Raw genomic sequence first — 19,969 nt, 5'->3', positions numbered from 1 at the left:
TGTTAATGCAACTGCTGCATGAATCTTTCTTGTCGTCCAAGAAAAGAAAAAAAGTGGTATTCGTGTGATGTCAGCACGGGCTTCCTGGGGTGTTGCCACGGGCAAGGCATCTGCCTGGGAACAGGGCCTCATTATTTCCCATTCTCAGTGAACTTAACGTACAGTGCCAGCCAGTGACACCCGCCCACTCACTCAGGAACTACGCCGGAAGCTGTGTGGTGGACGTGTGAACTGAGCTGGGTCGCAGCAGAAGTGCAGGGTGTGGAGGAAGTACACGCACGGTTGGAATTCACCGGGCAGTACTGCATATCCGTGTATGTAGAGTGTGTGTGTGGGGGGGGGGGGGGATATCATGGTATGATGTACATTTGCACATTGCTGCCGCTTTCCACAGCTTCTTTTGCTTGTATTTGTCTCTTCTCTTGTTGTGTGTACATGTTCTAGACTGGCACAGCATATCACGTACGTCCACCAGCACTCCGTACAGCCACCGACCGAATACGAACCTCTGCCAATGAAGCATGTTGCGTGAGTGCCTTCGTTACGCTGGTGTTCGGTTGATCTGACTCTAAGTTACCTTTGCATTCCATGCAAGTTTGAGGAAAGAAAGTCTGCTGCGTACTGAGAAAAGATCTTCTCCAGGCTTCTTGGAATTTGTCCGGAGATTGAGGCTTTTGGAATTTGTGTAGGACCGTTTTTGTTTGTGAACGCCTTCTTCATGGTAGAAACTCCCAGTTCCCCGGAAGGTCTTACATGTACCAGTATTTCTCTCTCTTTCTCTGTCTTGCTCAGCCGTTACATTGCTCTTGCGAAGCAGAAGACGCCCGTTGTTCCCGAAGCTCTGACGGACTACTTTGTTGGTGCGTATGTTGAGATGCGGAAGGAGGCACGCAACAGCACTGACACAACTTACACGTCTGCTCGAACCTTGCTCGGTATCCTGCGTCTTTCGACGGCTCTGGTAAGCCTAGATAGGGGAGTGCTGCTGGTGTTGACAATCTTGTGATGCGTGAGTTTTCGTGCTTGTCATCCAGGTTTGCGTGTTTTGCCATGTCTGCGTGATGGTGCCTTTTGTTGTGTGCTGTACTCTGCTGGCTCACCTACTCATAGCTATTGTGTATCTCTGATGGTGATGGGACCAGTCTTGACGCTTCTTTCTCTCTCGTTCATTGTCCGCTTCTTTCTCGTAGGCTCGTTTGCGTCTTGCCGATGCTGTTGAGAAGGATGATGTCAATGAGGCCATGCGCCTGATGGAGATGAGCAAGTTCTCCCTGCATGAAGAAGAGACTGGCAAGAGGTAAGTGTGAAAAGCAGCAGAAGAGCAATAGCCATGCAGGTGCTTTGCTTCTGTTTTATCTTGCGAGACCTAGAAAAGAAGAGTTGGTGTTGTGTTTGTTTTACTTTTTTGGTGATCCTGCCCCCATGTGATACTGTGTGAATGCAATTGGACCCCTGTGCTACTGAAATGCAGTCAATTCTGTTTTCATCCTCACGAAACAGCCATTGTCCCGTGAAACCTGCCTTGTATTCTGTCAGTTCTGACTCTCCTCACTCACTCACTCACTCTCTCTCTCTCTCTCTCTCTCTCTCTCCATCACTCATCAGGCACGTGAAGCCTGTTGATGCTATCTACTCAATCATCCGTGAGTTGGCCGGCGACAAGTCTGAAGTGAAGTAAGTCGACGTCCACTTGTCAGCTATACGCTGGTATCATCCTGTGTGTGACTGTTTGTTTTCCATTGCGTCACCGCATGCCATTTCTTCCTCTCCTTGCGTACCTTATGTGCTGATTTGTAGTATGTGCTCAATCATGTATTCAGGGCAAGTCGTCAACTTTGTGGGCTCTATTGTGTTTTCAGGCATGAGTCCTGGACTGATGCTGTAACACACCGGTTTGTTTTTGTTTTCTGCTCGCCCGCCCGCGCTTCCCTGCAGGGTCGACACAGCCCGCCAGCGCTGCACGACGAAGGGCTTCACGCCCGACCAGTTCTCCCAGTGCTTGGCCGAGTATGAGCGTCTGGACGTGTGGCAGGTCAACAGCGCGCAGACTCGCATCACGTTTGTACAGTAGCCACCGCCGCTGCGGTGCCTGCTCGCTATGCTGTTCAGTTGCTCTGGCCACGTTGGGACATCGTGCCAGCGTGTATTCCTGCTTTCCCCCTGTACATTGGCTATGCTGCAATAACGTCCATTATCTATTTGAAATGTTTTAGACCCGAGATGTGTATGTGTGTAAACTGACTATGTCCACTTTATCAGTGTCTTATATGAGTTGTACGTTTCCGGCTGTTTCTCGCGTTGCGCCTTTTTAAAAATGTTTTTACATTGTACTTGAGCAGAGTGTTGCTGGTAAAAAATAGTGTGCAGTGCATGTCTCCGATATTGCACATCATCTGCATTATGCTCTACTAGGTGTTCATAGCCTGATCCGTGGCCTACCGTTCGTACGTCTTTGTGAACTCTTTCTACTTTTCATCTGTTTTACTTTTTATCACTTCCAGTACTTCGAAGTATGTACTGATGGTACAAGCGAATGAGATGTTAAAAAGTGCAACATCATTATATGTACCGCGTGTACGTCGTCTACGCTTTATGAATGGCAAGTTCCCCGGGCAGACCGCAAGGCCATGCTGGACAACATTCATGAGGAGTGTTACATCAATCCCAAAGGGTTGTTGCTCTTTACAGCGTGTTTTACTGACTCTCTTTCCTGAAAAGTTTCTGTTTGTGTTGCCATGAACGAGAGGGGGGTGAAAGGCAGCCGAGAAGGAGTCTTATTACAGCGGATTCACACAACCCCTGAAGGGAATGGTATTTGTGCCTGAAATGCCTGGATATAGGTGTTGGAACAAGGAGGAGACGAAAAGGCAACTCAAACTGCAGTGCAGTTGCACCGGGTGCATTCTCAACCAACAGAAGAAAAACTTACAAATCTAATAGATTGTACAGGAATCAGTAAACCCAATTTCTTGTGTTTCTATAATTATAGGTCAAATCAAAGAGAGGTGGTTGAATGGCTCATAAGGTATAATTATATAAAACAGAGAGGTTCCATATCGTTTGGTATAATTATAATAGACAGCTGCATGGTTTGATGCCGATTGGGTCAAGCTTGGTGACGCAACCTTTAGTTCAGCTGCTGCAGAAGATCATAACAAGATGTACTCGCTCGTTCAGTTAGCTCTCTTGGTGACATCAGGGTCTCGCGCTGAGCACCGGCTGTAAGTGGAAGCGTGAGCATTGTCTTGGAAGCGGTATCCTGGCGGGTTATGGCAACACCCGGCCCATATCTGCTTAGTTGTTCCGGAGCTGGTGACCTGCTTATGCTGTGGCTGCTGCCAATGCCAGAGTGATACGGAGAGCGACACCGACTCGGCGACAGCCTGGCAAGCAGGTCCTCTATGATCTTATCCTGCTGGCCCCCATTGGCACTGGCCGCGCCCTTGCGTAATGATGAGACAAAGCTGGCCGTGTCCCCACTGGGCATAAGACTACGTTTGGCAGCACCGGTGCCGGATGACGGCATTGTGTGAACACGCTGCCGTGTCCACAGGCTTGCCGCTATCTCCTCCATGCTGTTTGAGCCGCTGAGGCTGGAGCAGGACGGGGAGGGTGACGAGGGCTCTGACACGACTATGGTAGCACGTCGCGATGACTTCGGGTAGTCGTAGTCGACATCGTAGTCTGGAGCTGCTGCCGCTGACTGACCACGCGTGTTGGAAATGTTCTGCAGTGCTGATACACTGGGCGAGAAGTCATCCATGGACACAGCTATGGTCGAGACGCAGCTGAACACAGAGTTACAGTTTGACCGCTCGTTGCCGGGACCATTACGCGTAGATGTCTGGCCAGTGGCCGTGTCCCTACTGTCCAGAGGCAGCACTCCAGCGGGACAATTCTCCAGGGCAGCCAGTGGAGCATCTTTTAGTTGGATATACTCACCACCACTGTGTCCACCATTGTCGTCTTCATTATCGTCATCGTCATCATCGGACTCGCTTGGTTTTACATGCATGGCTTGTGACACTGGCACGTAATCATCCCCGTCGTCCCAGCTATCCGCATCGCCAGCACTCACCGGATCTTTGGCTGGATCTGCCATTGCCGTCTCGATTGTTTCCAGCTGCGGGGGAAAGTGAACGGCCTCTTCCTGCATACGCCGTTCGTACTCGGCGCGGATGTGTAAGTGATCGTACACGTACGGCTCGGATGACGTCGAAACATTGTCTGGAGCTGGTGGTACTTGAAGTAAGCTACCACCGGCACCCTGAGCGGGCTTACTGTCATGTGCCGGTGATGTGTCTGAGTCGGAGCCAACTGATGGACGACTTTCCAGCTCACCGTAACATGCATGGCTCTCCAGTTCACCATAGCACGGCTCTCTGCTGACAAGCGGCAACAGCCTATGCTTGCTCTTCTTCTTGGGGGTCTGCAGTGCTACGGAGGCTTTTGTCAGCGGCAGTAGGCGACTGCGGGAGTCTTGGCGCTGGGGTGGTGGCGGCGGCGATGATGGCTGCTGCACCGCCACATCGGGTATCTGCGCCTGCTGCATGTACATCATGGGTGCAGGGGAATGGTGTGTGCTGCCGTGTTGACCTTGATGAGCAGGAACTGGTGGTGGCGGTGATCGCGTAGCCAAGTCCACACCATCTCCAGCTGTGCAAACACAAAGTTGCATGGCAAACAGTGCTCTCTGCATTGTAAATAAGGTCGAGAGTACAAACCTCCCCCTCTAAGGATGAATCTCAACATGAACGTGAGTGCAAAAGTCCCCCAGAGGGTGTAACTTAAAGGGGAAGTATACCCTAAAATCAAATTTTCACCAGTTGTAGTCTTCGGGGTGCTGAGTCGAATGGTCTTGGTCCGAGGAAGCTGAGACACTCCCTTCCTACTTGAATCCCAATCGAACTCGCGCACTTCCACCGAAACTGGGTGACTGCGCCCTACTAGATGGGGATTTGTATGCAAAATGTCACTAAAAGCGCCATTTCGTTCTTATAAAAGCACGGATGACCGCGATTGGCCCATATGTTGTAGTCTTTTGGACGCTGAGTCGACTGGTTTTGGTCCGAAAAGGCTGCGATGCAGCGTTCCTCCTTTATTCCCAATCGAACATGGTTGAACAAGCGGTCACGTGCTCCTGCGTACACCAGTCAGCTGGTCACCGTGCCTGCAGGGTACAACTTACTAGCCTGTTTGACCTTTTTTGGGTGCAGTCCTGTCACTCGAGTTGAACTCGAGTTGAACCTTGGTGTGAAAGTTGTCGCCTGCTGGGCCAGTGCTGGCGCGGTGACCAGGTGATTTGGGCACCCAGGAGCACGTGACCGCTTGTTCAACCATGTTCGATTGGGAATAAAGGAGGAACGCTGCATCGCAGCCTTTTCGGACCAAAACCAGTCGACTCAGCGTCCAAAAGACTACAACATATGGGTCAATCGCGGTCATCCGTGCTTTTATAAGAACGAAATGGCGCTTTTAGTGACATTTTGCATACAAATCCCCATCTCGTGGGGCGCAGTCACCCAGTTTCGGTGGAAGTGCGCGAGTTTGATTGGGATTCAAGTAGGAAGGGAGCGTCGCAGCTTCCTCGGACCAAGACCATTCGACTCAGCACCCAGAAGACTACAACTGGTGAAAATTTGATTTTAGGGTATACTTCCCCTTTAACATAAATGTCCACCACGACTCGTGTTCAGAATTACATGTACGCCATGTTCGTGATCTACGGTACCTGACTGGCACCGCACACAAAACCGCTGTGCGCACGGTCAGCCTTGCATCTCGAAAGCATTCAAAAAGCCGTAGTGTAGTGCTGAAAACGAGTTGTGACTGCCACTCATCGGCAGTTTCATGCACTCCGGGGAGCTCTGTGCTCTTGCCATTGCATACTATGGTAGGTGAGCTATGTGCTCTTGGCATAGCATAATGTATTGACATGCTGACCAATTCTAGCATTTCAATGCCATTGGTTCAATTTTGCACACTATGTTTTCCTCTAGACTGTGCATGTGGTACATTCGTTACAAGGAGACTTACATGGAGCAGGGATGCAGGCATCACTTTCACCGCCGTCATGAAACACATCGGGGTCCTCTTCAAACGTTTCCAAGAACTGCTGTGTGTCCTGATCTGTTGCTGCTGCTGCCGCCACCGCGGGACGTGGCTGCGTTAACTTGCTTGGTAATGGCATGGGCATGCCCTGCGCTGGAATCGAGCCCAAAGACCGGCTACGCTGACGCAGCAGGTTGCGGTGCATGTGTTTAACCAGCTGCTCCTTGTGCTTCTTGACGTCCATTCTCCAGTCATTGGAAGTCTCCCCGCCGCCGTCGTCATTGTCATCACCAGCCGGATCGTCAGTCTGCGATAGTGGCCGTCCATGCTTGAACGGACTGGCCTGCTGGCCGTGTCGGCGGATTGCACCTCGCGGCTGGTGAGACTGAGCTCCCAGATTCACCGACAGCGGGCGACGGCGAATTGCACCGCCGGCGCCGACTGCAAACCGGTCGCGCACGGAGAATATCGTCTGGTGCTCGTTTGACGTCTGTATGGTATGCCCCGCACCTCCCAGCACACTCTGTAGGTTGCACTGCAGGGCCTGGACAACGTCGGGACGAGAATTGTTCGGGCACAGCAGGAGAATCTTCTCCGTTGCCAGCGGACTGTCGCGTGGCTGCACCTCCACCCAGAGCAGTGAGCCGTCGTGGGCATAGCCGAAGCGCAGTATGTCGGCAATGTGACAGCCGTACAGTGTGGTTTCGCTCAGTGCCTGTCGGATGTGCAGCTGCTCGGGATTGCGATGAGGATGAAAGGCAAGCAGTGCATCCGTCATTGGCACCTGCTGGTCCGGTCCGATGCGGACATGAAAAATACTGGGCAGGAAACCTGCATAAAAGGATAAAACACCATATAAGGCATGCTGTCTTTCTGCTTCGTCTTTTGACCACATCCCACCAGGCACCATAACAATGAGTGCCTGTCTCATGAAATGCAGGTAGTACCCAGCTACAGATTGCCCTTGCAGCACTCTGGCAGACTGCCTTGGGTACAGGACAAAGTCCTCACTTGTGCAGCATACTGCACACTTGTTACAGTACACCTGAAGTAGATTAGAGCGTCGCTGAAAGCTCCCTTTGCATCCAGCCTTGCTGGCCATATCACAACCTAATGACGTCATTGAAGGCTGTAGTTCCTCCACTGTTTCTCCAAGGTCAGAGCAGCACTGCTTTCGTACCAGAAAAGTACACGGCATATCATAGTGGTGTGAGCAGACACATCTCACCGACTGCACTGACCAGACTTCCCCGACTTTGCTTGCTAAGCACACCGTTTTTCCACGACGTCATTTCAAGGCGCAGAACTAGTGAGACACATGCGAGTACTGCACTATGCATCCACATGTGACACTCAATCCGCTACACATGTCCCAGGGCCGTAGATCAAAACATCCGCGGTGTGGTGGCAATGTGCCTGAGCAGGTCCGCGGTCTGGTGGCCGTGTACCACCGGCAACCTCATAGCCGCCATTTTGCCTGTTTCGATGATGTAATACCTATGACAGCTATTTGCTGGCGTGGTGACCAGACAACGCCGACTATACACGAGCTACGCGCCTGAGTCCGCAGTGCACCCTGATTTTGCTACCTACCGTTGGCCCTCTCCACCGCCAAGCTGGCTTTGACCTCAGCTACCCAGTCCAGCATATCGCTGTCATTGGCGGCGCGGAAGTGCAGCTGCTTGTCGCTGGTCTGCAGGACAAAGCTGAGACGCTCCTGACCGGCAGCCTGCTTGCCATTCTCCTTGCCACCCTTGTAGATAGCATGGATGTCAGCCAGCGGTACGCTGAGGTAGCGCTTACTCAACCCCAGTAAGCCACCGGTGATGCACATCAGGATGAACTGCTCTGCATAAAGCACAGGTAGGACAAGAAAAAGACCAGCAGAGAGCGTTCACCTTCCGCTGCTTTTCAACATGGTGAATAATGAATGGCTGGCAATGGAACAAACAATCATGCGCTATTCAGCTTATTGTCATGATGCAGCATGTGGTGTACTCAAAGCAGATCAGATTCCACAGACCGTAGAGCCATTCGCACACATTGCATAATGATCAATGTGCTTTGGGAAAGCTGAGGAAGCGGCAGCAAAGCAATGTCTGATTTACATAGCAGCTTTGCAGCAGAAAGAGCGAGCCATCTTACTTTTTCCAAACGTGTTCATGGCATAGGAAGTGGACATGACGAGCTGCACCCGGCATGCTTTCCAAACCTGGAGTCGTTTCTGTGGACAGCACAATGAAGTAAGGAAGATGTCAATAACAAACAGCGCCACAGTAAGGAATGATACGACTCGGCATGGCGCTTTCCACAGGACCGGTTTCTACACTGTGTTTGGATACTCCAACGAACCCTATATAAGGGAGTCTGGAAATGAGAACTTGCTACCATACCGGCTACACGTAAATGGAAATCTTCTTTTTATAATTGAAGGTATCCACAAGTTAAATATTATTTTTATAATTGAAGGTGTCCACAAGTTCCACGCTGACTTAATTCCAGCATATCCGTTACAGTGTGCAGGTGAACATGCTTACTCATGCCCCTAGACTACTATACCATAGGCACAGGGGGATTGCTAGAGGCCTGCCATGTATCCGTGCCATGGTTGTTGCTGTGCATTGCATCATGATAACGTGCATCATACTGCACCAACAACAAGACTGCACTTGTACCGATGCATGTGCTGTGATACCACCCATGGCACCGTACCTTTCCATTGCGAACTTCGAGCATGAGGCGACCGTCCTTAGCCACCTCCTGGGGCATGCAGTCAAACTTCTTCGCCTCCTCATCGCAGTCATCACTAGAATCACGCTGTAAATTAAAGAAAAAAATCAATTCAAGAAAACTGTATACAAGAACAGCATACTAGGACTAGCAAGTTATTCAAATAGCTCTTTGTTGCAGAAATGTTCACCGCACAACCTCCAACACCGGTTCAAATAGATATCTTCCAAATTTCCATCCACGTTGGCGGCACTAAAAAAAGTCGGGGATTAGTACTTCGGAAGTAGAAGGATATGGATACAGAGACTGATGTACATGGCACAGGGGTTTAATGTAGCGTCATAGATCATGTGGCAACAATTCACACAGGCAACGGTATCAGTGATAGCTATGCTGGTGCTACGGTGACCGTGTTGAAAAGATAAAGGAAGCATGCAGATATATTGCAGCTGCTGTGTATGTCACTGAAGTGTTCAGATTGGTGAATATTCTTACGTCAGATGACAGCAGTGGAACTAGTCATTGTAAATTGGAGAACTTTGAAAGTTGTAATGCAGCTGTGTATATATGTGGTCAATACACATGTACTTCAAATGGTAAATATTGCAATATCAATGTACAGTGGTCATCAGCTCAACTACACCACACTGATTTCATATTTGATAAACTGAGCATACGTTGTCAACCATGCCTCTCTAGGATCTTACCCTTTTCCCTTTACGCAGCTTCAGGGTCTTCGGAACCTTGGCCTTCTTGTCATATTCATTGAACGAACGCCCCTTCAGTAGGGTGGTGTCTGACTTAGCTCTCTTCCAGCTGTGTGTTCGCTTTGGTGGTTGGTTGGACATCCCAGAGTTCTGTGCAGGGTAAAGAAAGAATGCATGGCAAAGTGTCACTGTCATCCTGTCCATGATAAACGTGATAGGATAGATAGCCATCTTAACCACCACTCTATGCTAGGCAGAGTTATCTAGATAGCATCACCAGCACCAGCACCACCAGCACCACCAGCAGTTTGCAGACCACTGCAGACCACTGCAGATCATTGAAAATCCAATACTGCACTGGGTATATGCATGCTGTATGCCATGGATCCAATGTGTTGCACCACAATGCATGCAGAGGAATCTCCTGTCCAACAAAACTCAATACTAGTATTCAAAAAGTTGGTACTGTCACACATTGCGCGCGAAGCATTTCAAGTTGACAATACCACGGTGCTTGACATCCATTTCACAACTCACGGTGTCAAGTTCTGGAATATTGATGCTCTTTCACAGGCCAGTTACAAGCTGAGTGGCTGTATCCCCAGCAGTTATGCACGCATACTGGTGACCAATATTAGTCCTCACAAGCTGCAGCATATGTCACAGAAACACAGCGGGGGACTTTGAAATATCCCCGGGCTTGGCACCTCTTTATGTCCGACACGCAACAATTACTTGTTTTTCCGGTATCAGACAGTTTTGTGCTAATTGTTGCACATTTTGACTCATCATTATCCTGCTTATAATCGTTAGTATTGGACACTATGGATAGCTTGTAAACTTATGGTCCTCTATTTTTTAATTTTAATCCTTGGCTTTCCATCCGAGTTTTCCAGTATCGTAGTGCATCATTTAGACAGCGGGTACAGTACTAGTACTTTCAGTAGTGTTATCGTGACTGGAGTGACTGGACTGACTGGACATACTGTTTACACTGCTGGCCTGTGAAACTCCGCAATCGTAAGTAGAATAGCATTGTGCTGTGGCGTATGGTGCTATAGTGCGTAGTGTGGCATAGCATTGGACGGCGGTGCATGATGCATGTACCACCATGACTCATGAGCACTAAACTGCAGAGTTGTAGCCATAGTGACATTATGCATTTACAGGTTATGCCTTATGGGATTACATCATCAGCGAATCCGCTAATTAACCACCATGTCATCCGTGATTTGCAGAGCCTCTAACTTATAGCGGTGAGTACAGCACATTGTGCATCTATAGTGTGTGCTGTGCTATCGAAGATGAGCCCAATATTTTTCGGTATACAATAATTATCATCAAATGTGTGAGTGAGAGGAAATGATTGACTTGATGATTATGATGGTGCCCAAAGGTTCCATTCATGTAGATCTACATGATACTGGATCGACTGTCATGATTCATGAATGAGCACTGCAAACCTGATCAATCATCAGCTCCGTGGCCTCATTGTATTTTCATTTCACACCCACAAAATAAAATCATTGAGTTCAAGAAAGTAGAAGGGTCACTTGCGCGGCGAAGTCTACATGGCCTATGATAGTCTATGGAAGCTGCAAAAATGGAGTGAAAAAGCGGAACTACAACCCATCATAAACGACGGTCGATACAGTGTACCGCAAACAGTGGATCTACAGCCTAAGCCACATATAAAAGTCATGTATGACATTGGCGCGGTTGTGATCTGTAGGAGCATAAACGAAACAAAACGCTACTTCGATGCATGTCACTGCGACCTACCCTAACCCCTGAACTTCACAGCATGTACCGGTACATGTAGGTCTAGTCTATTTAGAAGCTAAACCTCTTCTAACATTTCCGAAATGACCTTACCGTTGCCCTTGCCCGAAGGACGCGTCCTGGATGCGCCAATGGTTCCGACTTAGCCCTACCGTTGGGCCAATTCCGTCTTGTCCACGTTCTTCTCCTGGAGCCGCCTACTCAACGAAGTTCCGTACGAAAGCGGACGGACACTTTGTAGCCCTTCTCAGCACATACCACTGCCACTGGACCGCCGATACGTCCAATGACGGTCTTCCTGCCGCTAGCGAAAGGAGATGCGGAATAGTGCCAGGAAGGAACTTCTGACTCCACCGCGTGGCGCCTCCACTCCAGTGAGCGATAGGGAAGCTTTTCTGTGCGCACACACACAGCTGCTCTGAGCGAGCGGAGAAGTAAAAAAAAAAGAAGAGGAGACGCGTGTACCCTGACAACTGGTAACGGGTGAAGCTCTTCTGGTGACCGCTGCGGACTTGCCGATTGGTACTGGCCACAACGCGGGGCTGCTCCTGTTCCCAGGCGCACTACAGGCAGTGGCCGTCGTGTCGTAGGTTAGGGCAGTGCGTGAAAGAGGACGACCATAGGTACACGACAATAGGTGTAGGTGAGGTTGGGTGAATCAGTCAGCAAAATAATCACCCGCTACTGCCTCCCATGTCGTTCACTCCTGGTGATTGTTGCCGCAGTGGGAAGGGCTGCGCAACAACTTAGTTCCACACAGAGCCAGATGATCATCAGCATTATACTACCACACTGCGGCCACCCAGGTACAGGGCCAAAGACATGCGGGTGCTACTGGCTGGCCAGGCAGTGGTGGCACGCTCGGGGCATCATGAACGACTTGTTCTAACGCTTCGTTGTTCTACTCCCGCCTAGGTCGTCCTCCCAATCGACATTGTACGATCGAGCTAGATCATGCACTGACTGCTGCTCAGGTCAGGAGCCGACAGTCACACTTGCAGGTCGCTGCACTACTCGTTATCCACGGCAACACTGAGTACTTGTGAAGTAAAATTAGTTGTGTGTAGCACTGACCCTCCTGCCTGTATCGCTGAGTGAGGAGCTAGGTGTTTTCTACAGGCAATGATCTTATCGAGGGTCGCCACCGCCGATCGACAATGCCTTCGGTAGGTAACTCAAATGACCGAGCGACAGCACCGCTGCTACAAGCAGCTTAGCTAGATAGTCGAGGTTCGTGAACAGGAGCGCCACGCATGCCCTTCTCTGCTTCCTCAACTGGACCAGTAGGCCAGGGGACCTTGGCACAGGGGACGTTTCTGAAGATGAAGTGCATGCTTGTAGTCCCGTGTTTCTCGCGCCCTAACTCGCCTTCACGTAGATCTATCTACACAGCGAACTGAGCGAATGTAGAGATTGTACTTCTTCTCACTTACCCTATCACCAACCCTGGTGCCAGGGTCATCAGTTGCGACCAGTGCATTCATTTGCACTACACTCTGAGGTTGATCTATCACTACGACACAAGCTGCACTATTACTAGTAAATACTAGTAGATCTACCGGTATTAGTATCAAGACTGCAGTCTGTGCAGACTAGACACAGCAAGTCTTCCTTCTTTGTGCAGTGCTGTAGCAGTTTTGTGCCTCGAGCGCTGTTGCGGACAGGGTCCTTGGGCTTGGGCCTTGACCATGTATTTCGGACCGGGGAGGAGGAACATTCACCACCTCATAGTCAGACAGCTGGCAACATAGCTATGAATGAAACGCATTTCACGGTGTCTGACACGACGTTACAAAGCTTAGTATTTGGTTCTTTGGGCGGCATCGCTTGGCATGTGAATAATTCACTGGCAAACTGAAAATTATTGTCGACGAGCCTTTGAAACAACAGTAACTGTTGATTGTGACGGAAATCACTCTCGTTGCAACATTGCTGAGTGCAGAAGTAGCCATACACTGATGCCTGGATACAGGCCTCTCGTCCATGCAGTGCGGACGTTTGCATTCGCCAAGTCACACACAGGATCTCTAGTAGAACTACAAAATAATGTAGGACGCTTGGACATGTAGATCTACATCTATCATGATGATGGAGACGTGAACAAGTGTCTTGTTCAGCACTTCCGCTTGAGCTTAGAACACGGCGGGCCGGGATGTGTTGGTGGTGGTGTGAACTGAATGGTAGCCGTAGGTAGAAGATGGACTTGTTCTGGTCGACTGTTCCGTGCTCGGTGTTGAAAGCGCCTACAGGTTACAGCCGCCACTTACTGTATGCTCATCGCCTCAGTCGGAGTCCGTCCCGTCCTTCCTCGTATGGCCAGGGTGAACACTGAACAGAGACGTTTATCATAGCGGGTGGCTGTCGCCGCGTCTTTCCGCTCATCACTGACATCAGACGTCATCTTGACTCAGTGATTCCACCTACTCTCCACATAACGCCATCACTTAGCGAACTGTCAAACTGCATTGTAGTATCACGAGTGGAGACTGGAGACTGTGCAGTGGAGGTGTTTAGCAGGTACATGTACCACAGACTACAGTAGTAGCTGTCGTCGTTTCGATCCTTCTGCTATGTTCCTCGTGTTATCGATCTGTCAAGCCGGTAAACTCATGAACTCATGATGATTTGCAATGACTACCGTACCAGGTATGTAACTAAGTGCTATGATGCCCCCTAATCCAAGACTACAACATGAAGTCATTGAAATAAGTATTAGACAGTCGTTGTCATACTGCAGTGCGTATGAACAAGCTAAATTACTAAAGCTCTGAAGCTGGGGTTTCATCTTGCTCTTCCCCCCCCCCCCCCCCCACACACACACATCACTGCCACCACCACATCCATAGCCTAGGCTATAGGCAACAACCATAGTATTTGGGAAAACCCACAGATTGTGATAACCATGGAGTAGTACAATAGTCAATACTGTATAGTTTACTTCTGTACTGAGTGTGAGACAATTACAACGAGGAAGTGAATCTAATGTTTTGAGTTACATGTATACGCAGATATGCTTGAAGAAGCAAGGTCGCTAACGTATCTTCTCAGTAACCTACATGTATGGATGTGGGAAATTCGTTAAATTTGTGACTGGCTATAATTCCACGCCTTACAGAACTCCCTGCAGCCTCGGAAGCAGCCAGTCGTTTCGTGACTTGAACATCAGCCACCGATCCAGCACACAGGCATCAGGCAGGTAGTCTCTATCGGCTATAGTATAGTGAAGGCATAGCAGTTCCGCGCTAGAGTGCAGCGTGTAATAGCTAGCCCATGGTGGAAAATGCAGGCAGGAAAATTGGCAGAATTTGGTACATTTTCTGGTATGTTTCATGCATGTTTGGTATGTGGATAAAGAAATGGAGCAGAATTCAAGGAAGTGCCCGCCGCACGGTTTGTATGGTTCTGCCAATTTCACTGCTTTTCGAGCAGAATCATCTAGGCTGCCAATATTTCAAGCCGATTATCCGCCAAACTGCAAGGGCTAACTTAGCGTGTAACGAATGAAGAGGAATCCACTACAAAACATGAACAGTCCATTCAAAAAGATAAGCAAACAGGTCAAGAAAAATGCAGGAAAATAAAGAAAATCTGAAGATCAGAATAGGGCTTGAAAGTGCTACGTCACAGCATAGCAACAATTTCAAAAATTCAAAAACTGGATCCACTTGGATCCAGTTTTTGTATGGATCCAAGCACATTTCAAGCGGTCTTACCCACAGCATGGTGATGTAGCCAGTGAAACTGACTGATTTGGCTACTGGGGGCGCGGTTACAACTGGTGGCGAAATAAAAGTCACACCTGCATGCGACATGAGTGGGTTGCTATGCACCCACATACTTAGGCAATAGCAAAGTCACACCTTAGTGGATCCAAAAATAGAAATCTGATGCCAAATTACTACTCCCTGGCCGTTTTGACGTCATCACTTTCAAGCCCTATACAGACAAGACTGCTGCAATTTTCCGGGTATAAGCCACACTTTGAACCCTCAAAATTCACCCAAAGGGGGGGGGGGGTGGCTTACATTCCGATGATCCAATAACGGTGATAAATAGGGTAAATGTCTGTATTTCGTGGCAAAAAATGGGGATGCGGCTTATACTCCGGAAAATAGGGTACATAGAAATTCTTGTCTGCATGCCGCATACTGCAATAATTATAATACAGGTCGTCCCCCTTAATACATAATCTCTGGGACTTGGCAAATGTTATGTACAGTATTAACAGGGTTTATGTACTAAACGAAAGTGTACATAACTTGCTTGTGCACCAGAATTTTTCACTTTTTTCAACTTTTCTGAGTGTTTCTTGCTACGATGACTAGGGAGCGAGATATTCTTGATTCCCTCAATATAACATAAAAATTATGTTATAACGGTCACAGTCAGCGAAGATTCTACAGTTTTAATACATGATACATGCCCAGCCGCGTCTGTACGAGTCGCTCGTAGATCTACAGTCACTCGGAAAAAAACAGAGCTTTGTCGGCTTGTGATGTGCGCTCTGATTTCTGAGCTAATTGCGTCCACAAGTAGAAACTAGAACACAATGTGCCTCCACTGGAAGGCCGAAAGACCAACAAATTATGTACTATTGAGGTAGGTGGCATGCGGGTACGGAGAAATGTTATGTACTAACGAATCCCTTCATAGCTCCCGCAAACCAAATCGAACTCCCTCAACCCCAGGGTCTACACGCAAATATCATCCATGGGTTTCCACTGAACTACGCAAGGCTATCAAGTTGAAGCGTGACCTATTCAGCCTCTCCAAGAAATTCCCTACGGACTACAACCTATCAGCATATAAGGCACAGCGGAACCAGGTGAGACATCTCTCCCGCTGGTGCCACCGCCAGTACATTCGTTCAATCAAAACAACACTTACCTCAGGCAGCACTACGCTTCACCAGTTTGTCCGCAGTCAGCGATCGCACAAAGTAAAACCTGGCATCCCTGACATTGCAAGCCCTGATGGGCTGCTGGTGTCTGACAGCTTCCAAAAAGCAACCATCCTCAACAAGCAGTTTACCTCTGTCGCGGTGCCTGATGACCCACGTTTAGTAATACCCCCTCTCCAATATGACACTCGTCTTACTCGCCAATTCACCCGCGTTCATATCACAACAGCAGATGTTCGTAAAGCTATCTCAAACCTGAAAGCTGGGAAAGCGCCAGGGCTAGACGGTATCACGAACAATATGATAAAGAAGCTATCTCCTGCGATTTCTTTTCCACTTAGCCGCCTATTTAACCTCTCCTTTACCACAGGCAAGTTCCCTACTGACTGGAAACTGGCTAAAATTGTGCCTATTTACAAGTGCAAAGGCAGCAAATCTCAAGCTAGTAACTATCGCCCAATTTCCCTCCTGTCCTGTGTTTCCAAACTTTGCGAACGGCTCTTCTTCAATCAATTATATAATCATGTTTCTCCTGCTCTGGATCCCGCGCAATCTGGGTTACGTCGTGGTGACTCGACCGCTCTACAGCTCACCAAGCTGATCCAAAACATTGCCGACCATCGTCATATGGGGCGGAAAGTTGCCATGTGCTTTTTCGACCTCGAGAAAGCTTTCGACACCGTGTGGCACCGTGCATTACTTGCTAAACTTTCCAAAGTTTTCGGTGTGTGTGACTCAGCGCTGGAGTGGATTACAGACTACCTATCCGACAGAACGCAAGTTGTCTTTGTAGGTGGACTTCTCTCAGATGCTTCACCTGTTCTGTCCGGAGTGCCCCAGGGATCCATCCTAGGGCAGGGGCGGATCCAGACCCCAAAGCTGAGGGGTGCGAGGATGAAACTTACATATTTTCTTTTGCAGTAGTAAACCAAAGACATAGTATGTTATGTGTGTTACTGTATAATATCATAATTACACATAGCACCAAGATGAGTAGTATGATTAGTTACACATTGAATGTCAAAATTTACAAGTAATTTACGACTGCTACCGGTATGATTCTCAGTCAGACACAGATTATGCTATGTACATGCTATATACACAATGTCAACTCTAGTCAGAATTCAGGGCGGCTGTTCAGTTCCTCACTCCGCATCCTGGAGAATGTTGGTCATCCTCATCTTCCGTGGGTGCTTGAGGGCGAACATGTCGACGATGTCAGTGACATCAACAGCTAAGTCGTAGCGGATGTGGAGTAGAGCTAGCCCGGCTAGTCTACTCTGTCCCATTGTACTCCTGAGGTAGGTCTTAAGGAGACGCAGGGCCGACACGCTTCGCTCACACTCGCAAGACGTGATCGGCATCACAGCTAGAATGGCTAGTGTGGCGAAGATGTTGGGGAAAGTGTGCTTGCGACACTATTGGAGTGCGGCTTGAACAGTGGAGGGCAGAGAGTCTTCACCCACGCGACTCCACTTCACCCACCAGTTGTCAAGCTCGGACGTAATAGATGAAGGTGCTGGCATATCTTCGCTGTACTGGTCGATGAAGCGTTTCAGGGAGGCCTTCCAATCTGTTGTCTTCTTCATGACAGCCGGGACTGCCACAAGACCAGACGCTGCTGCGCTCTGGGCATCGGAGAAGCGAGCGTGGAGTTCTTGAAGAAGGCAATCAAGTAGAGGCGTGGTGATGGTGATGCGGAAGTGGTCCTCTGCTGATGCACCTGGTACGGTAGGGTTGGCCCGATGGACTGATCTCCCACATGCGCGAGGTGCCTTCAACTCGATGCCAGCATCATCAGCAACCTTCTGCACAGCTTCGTACCACTCCTTGTGCTTCTCTTCTACTTTGGTGCGCAGCATTTCCAAAGTGTCGTCTGTCGATCGTTGTCCTGACGTCCTGATCACATGATTGCACACAAATCATCCGCGGATCCGCGCAGCGAGCCTGGGCCTGGCCTGGCCTGACCTTTTTTTTTTTTTTTTTTTTTTTGGAAAAATCCTGACGGGTTCATTTGCACCCTTCGCACCCCCCTGGATCCGCCCCTGTAGGGCCCCTCCTTTTCCTAGTGTATATAAAATTAATGATCTTCCCAGTCATGTTGAAGGTGTGTCCTTATTTGCTGACGATACTGCACTGCTCCAGTTCAATGAGTGTCTAGACAGGCTGCGAGACAGTCTCCAGCGCGGTATCAACGAAGTCCATCAGTGGATGACTACCTGGAGACTAAGACCTAATATCGCCAAGACTGAGATATTATTCCTGCCGAACTCAGAGCCAACCTATGCATTCACTCTTCCCGGATCCCTCACAGACCTCACAGTGGTAAAACAACACAAACATCTTGGTTTGGTCATTGACTCAGACTTATCGTTTAGTAGACATGTCGACTATATCTGTAGCAAAGTCAGTAAAGCTGTTGGCTACCTCGTGTCTCACTGCTCCCACCTACCGCTTGAATGCATTCGCCTTTTTTATCATTGCTATATTCTCCCCATTTTTCTCTATTGCTCAACCGCCTGGTCATCCCTACTAAGTAAATCGTTAATGAGTACCCTGGAAGTCCACAATAAGAGGATACTCAAAGTCCTTTTCCGCAAACCATCATACTTTCCTTCTGCCGAGCTGTATGATATGTTTAACACCTTCCCTATCTCTAGTCAAGCGGATCGAAAACTGTGTATTGTTGTTCATTCTATTCGTCTTGACAAAGCCCCGCCACACTTGCGTAAATATAACTGGTTTCTTCCCACTCGTCCTACGCGCAATCCCTGCACTTTACCTAAAGCCCGAACCTCAGCTTATACCAGATCTCCGTTTTTTGCTGCCTATTCTCTCTGGCTGGCCCTGCCTCTATCAGTAAAATCGTCTTGTACGCTAAAGGATTTCAAGGCCAACATGAAGCTCGTGTTCTAATAACTGCTAGTTCTTCATCCACATTTGTTTCTCTTTGCCTCCAGTAACGTGTAATATTTATTTAGGTTTGCTTTGTTTTTGTTTACTGCCATGGCTGGCTACCGCCCCCTCCCTCCATATTGGCCTATATTCTCTGGCCACGGGAAGGTGAAATGAATAAATAAATAAATTATGTACTAACCGACAAAATTTGTATGGAAGTGACCACGTTTCGTCCGGGACTTGAGATTTCTTATGTACTAACGGGGTTTATGTACTAACCGGACTCGTATTAACGGGGGACGGCCTGTATAATTATTATGTGTGTGTGGGAGGGGGGGGGGGGGGGGGGGGGCGGGGAGCTCTGCGCGTGCAATGATTATGTACATAATGTCGGTATGTGTAGGGCTCCCTAAGGTACTAGTAGGGGTTTGAGAGCTCTTATGGACCCTCGAACCCGGATAACCAACGAGTTGTGCTCATCTCAAAACATATTGCCGCCACACTTGCATGCACAGTCATGATGGAATGTACCACTTTTGATTTCTTCCGTTTTTGTCTTTTGGTGCGTTACCGGTATGGCGATACTGAGACCTATTGGTCAGTGGAGTGCCTGTAGCCTCACCAGCACTGCTACTATCTGTGACTGTGGCGACCACCATTCAATGTCTTATCCTCCTCAAACCGTACCCTACTCTCTCTCTCTCAGCTCCCTTTCTATCTGTCTTGTCTTACTCGTTTTTCTTTTTTCAGCTTTCCTGGTGGTTACGTGCTTTTCAAGTAAGTAAATAAAAATAAATAAAAAACCTACCTACATTGTATGAACACACTTACTGGACATAAGATATGTGCCTTGAGCAAGCCACCATTAGTGATACACGCATGGAACAGCAGCAGCAGCATG

General features: G+C 48.7%; 2 protein-coding genes across 3 annotated transcripts in view; one reads left to right on the top strand and one right to left on the bottom strand.

Moving 5' to 3' along the window:
- LOC135808383 (DNA replication licensing factor mcm7-B-like) overlaps nucleotides 1–2,573 on the top strand; it is an 8,794-nt gene extending 6,221 nt beyond the window's left edge. The window contains exons 14-18 of the mRNA XM_065321566.1: nucleotides 445–528; nucleotides 793–961; nucleotides 1,191–1,297; nucleotides 1,606–1,674; nucleotides 1,936–2,573. Coding sequence (XP_065177638.1) covers nucleotides 445–528; nucleotides 793–961; nucleotides 1,191–1,297; nucleotides 1,606–1,674; nucleotides 1,936–2,071 — 565 coding nt within the window. The 3' untranslated portion in view covers nucleotides 2,072–2,573. The remainder of the gene's footprint in view (nucleotides 1–444; nucleotides 529–792; nucleotides 962–1,190; nucleotides 1,298–1,605; nucleotides 1,675–1,935) is intronic.
- Nucleotides 2,574–2,685: 112 nt separating this feature from the next.
- On the bottom strand, nucleotides 2,686–11,800 carry LOC135808380 (uncharacterized). 2 transcript variants are annotated; one of them, XM_065321563.1, is made up of 8 exons: nucleotides 11,364–11,800; nucleotides 10,026–10,136; nucleotides 9,489–9,638; nucleotides 8,764–8,868; nucleotides 8,197–8,275; nucleotides 7,645–7,899; nucleotides 6,037–6,882; nucleotides 2,686–4,656 (listed from the first exon to the last, which is right to left on the bottom strand). In XM_065321563.1, the coding sequence occupies exons 3-8, from the start codon at nucleotides 9,627–9,629 to the stop codon at nucleotides 3,128–3,130; spliced, it is 2,955 nt and encodes a 984-aa protein (XP_065177635.1). In that variant the 5' UTR covers nucleotides 9,630–9,638; nucleotides 10,026–10,136; nucleotides 11,364–11,800; the 3' UTR covers nucleotides 2,686–3,127. The 2 variants fall into 2 exon arrangements, with proteins under 2 accessions (XP_065177635.1, XP_065177636.1); XM_065321564.1 differs by lacking the exon at nucleotides 10,026–10,136.
- Between the last annotated feature and the right edge of the window lie 8,169 nt (nucleotides 11,801–19,969).

The sequence above is a fragment of the Sycon ciliatum genome, chromosome 2 (assembly GCF_964019385.1).
Source record: "Sycon ciliatum chromosome 2, ocSycCili1.1, whole genome shotgun sequence".
Lineage (NCBI taxonomy): Eukaryota > Metazoa > Porifera > Calcarea > Leucosolenida > Sycettidae > Sycon > Sycon ciliatum.
The sequence above is the reverse complement of the archived record's forward strand: the minus strand, read 5'-3'. Positions and strand labels throughout refer to the sequence as shown.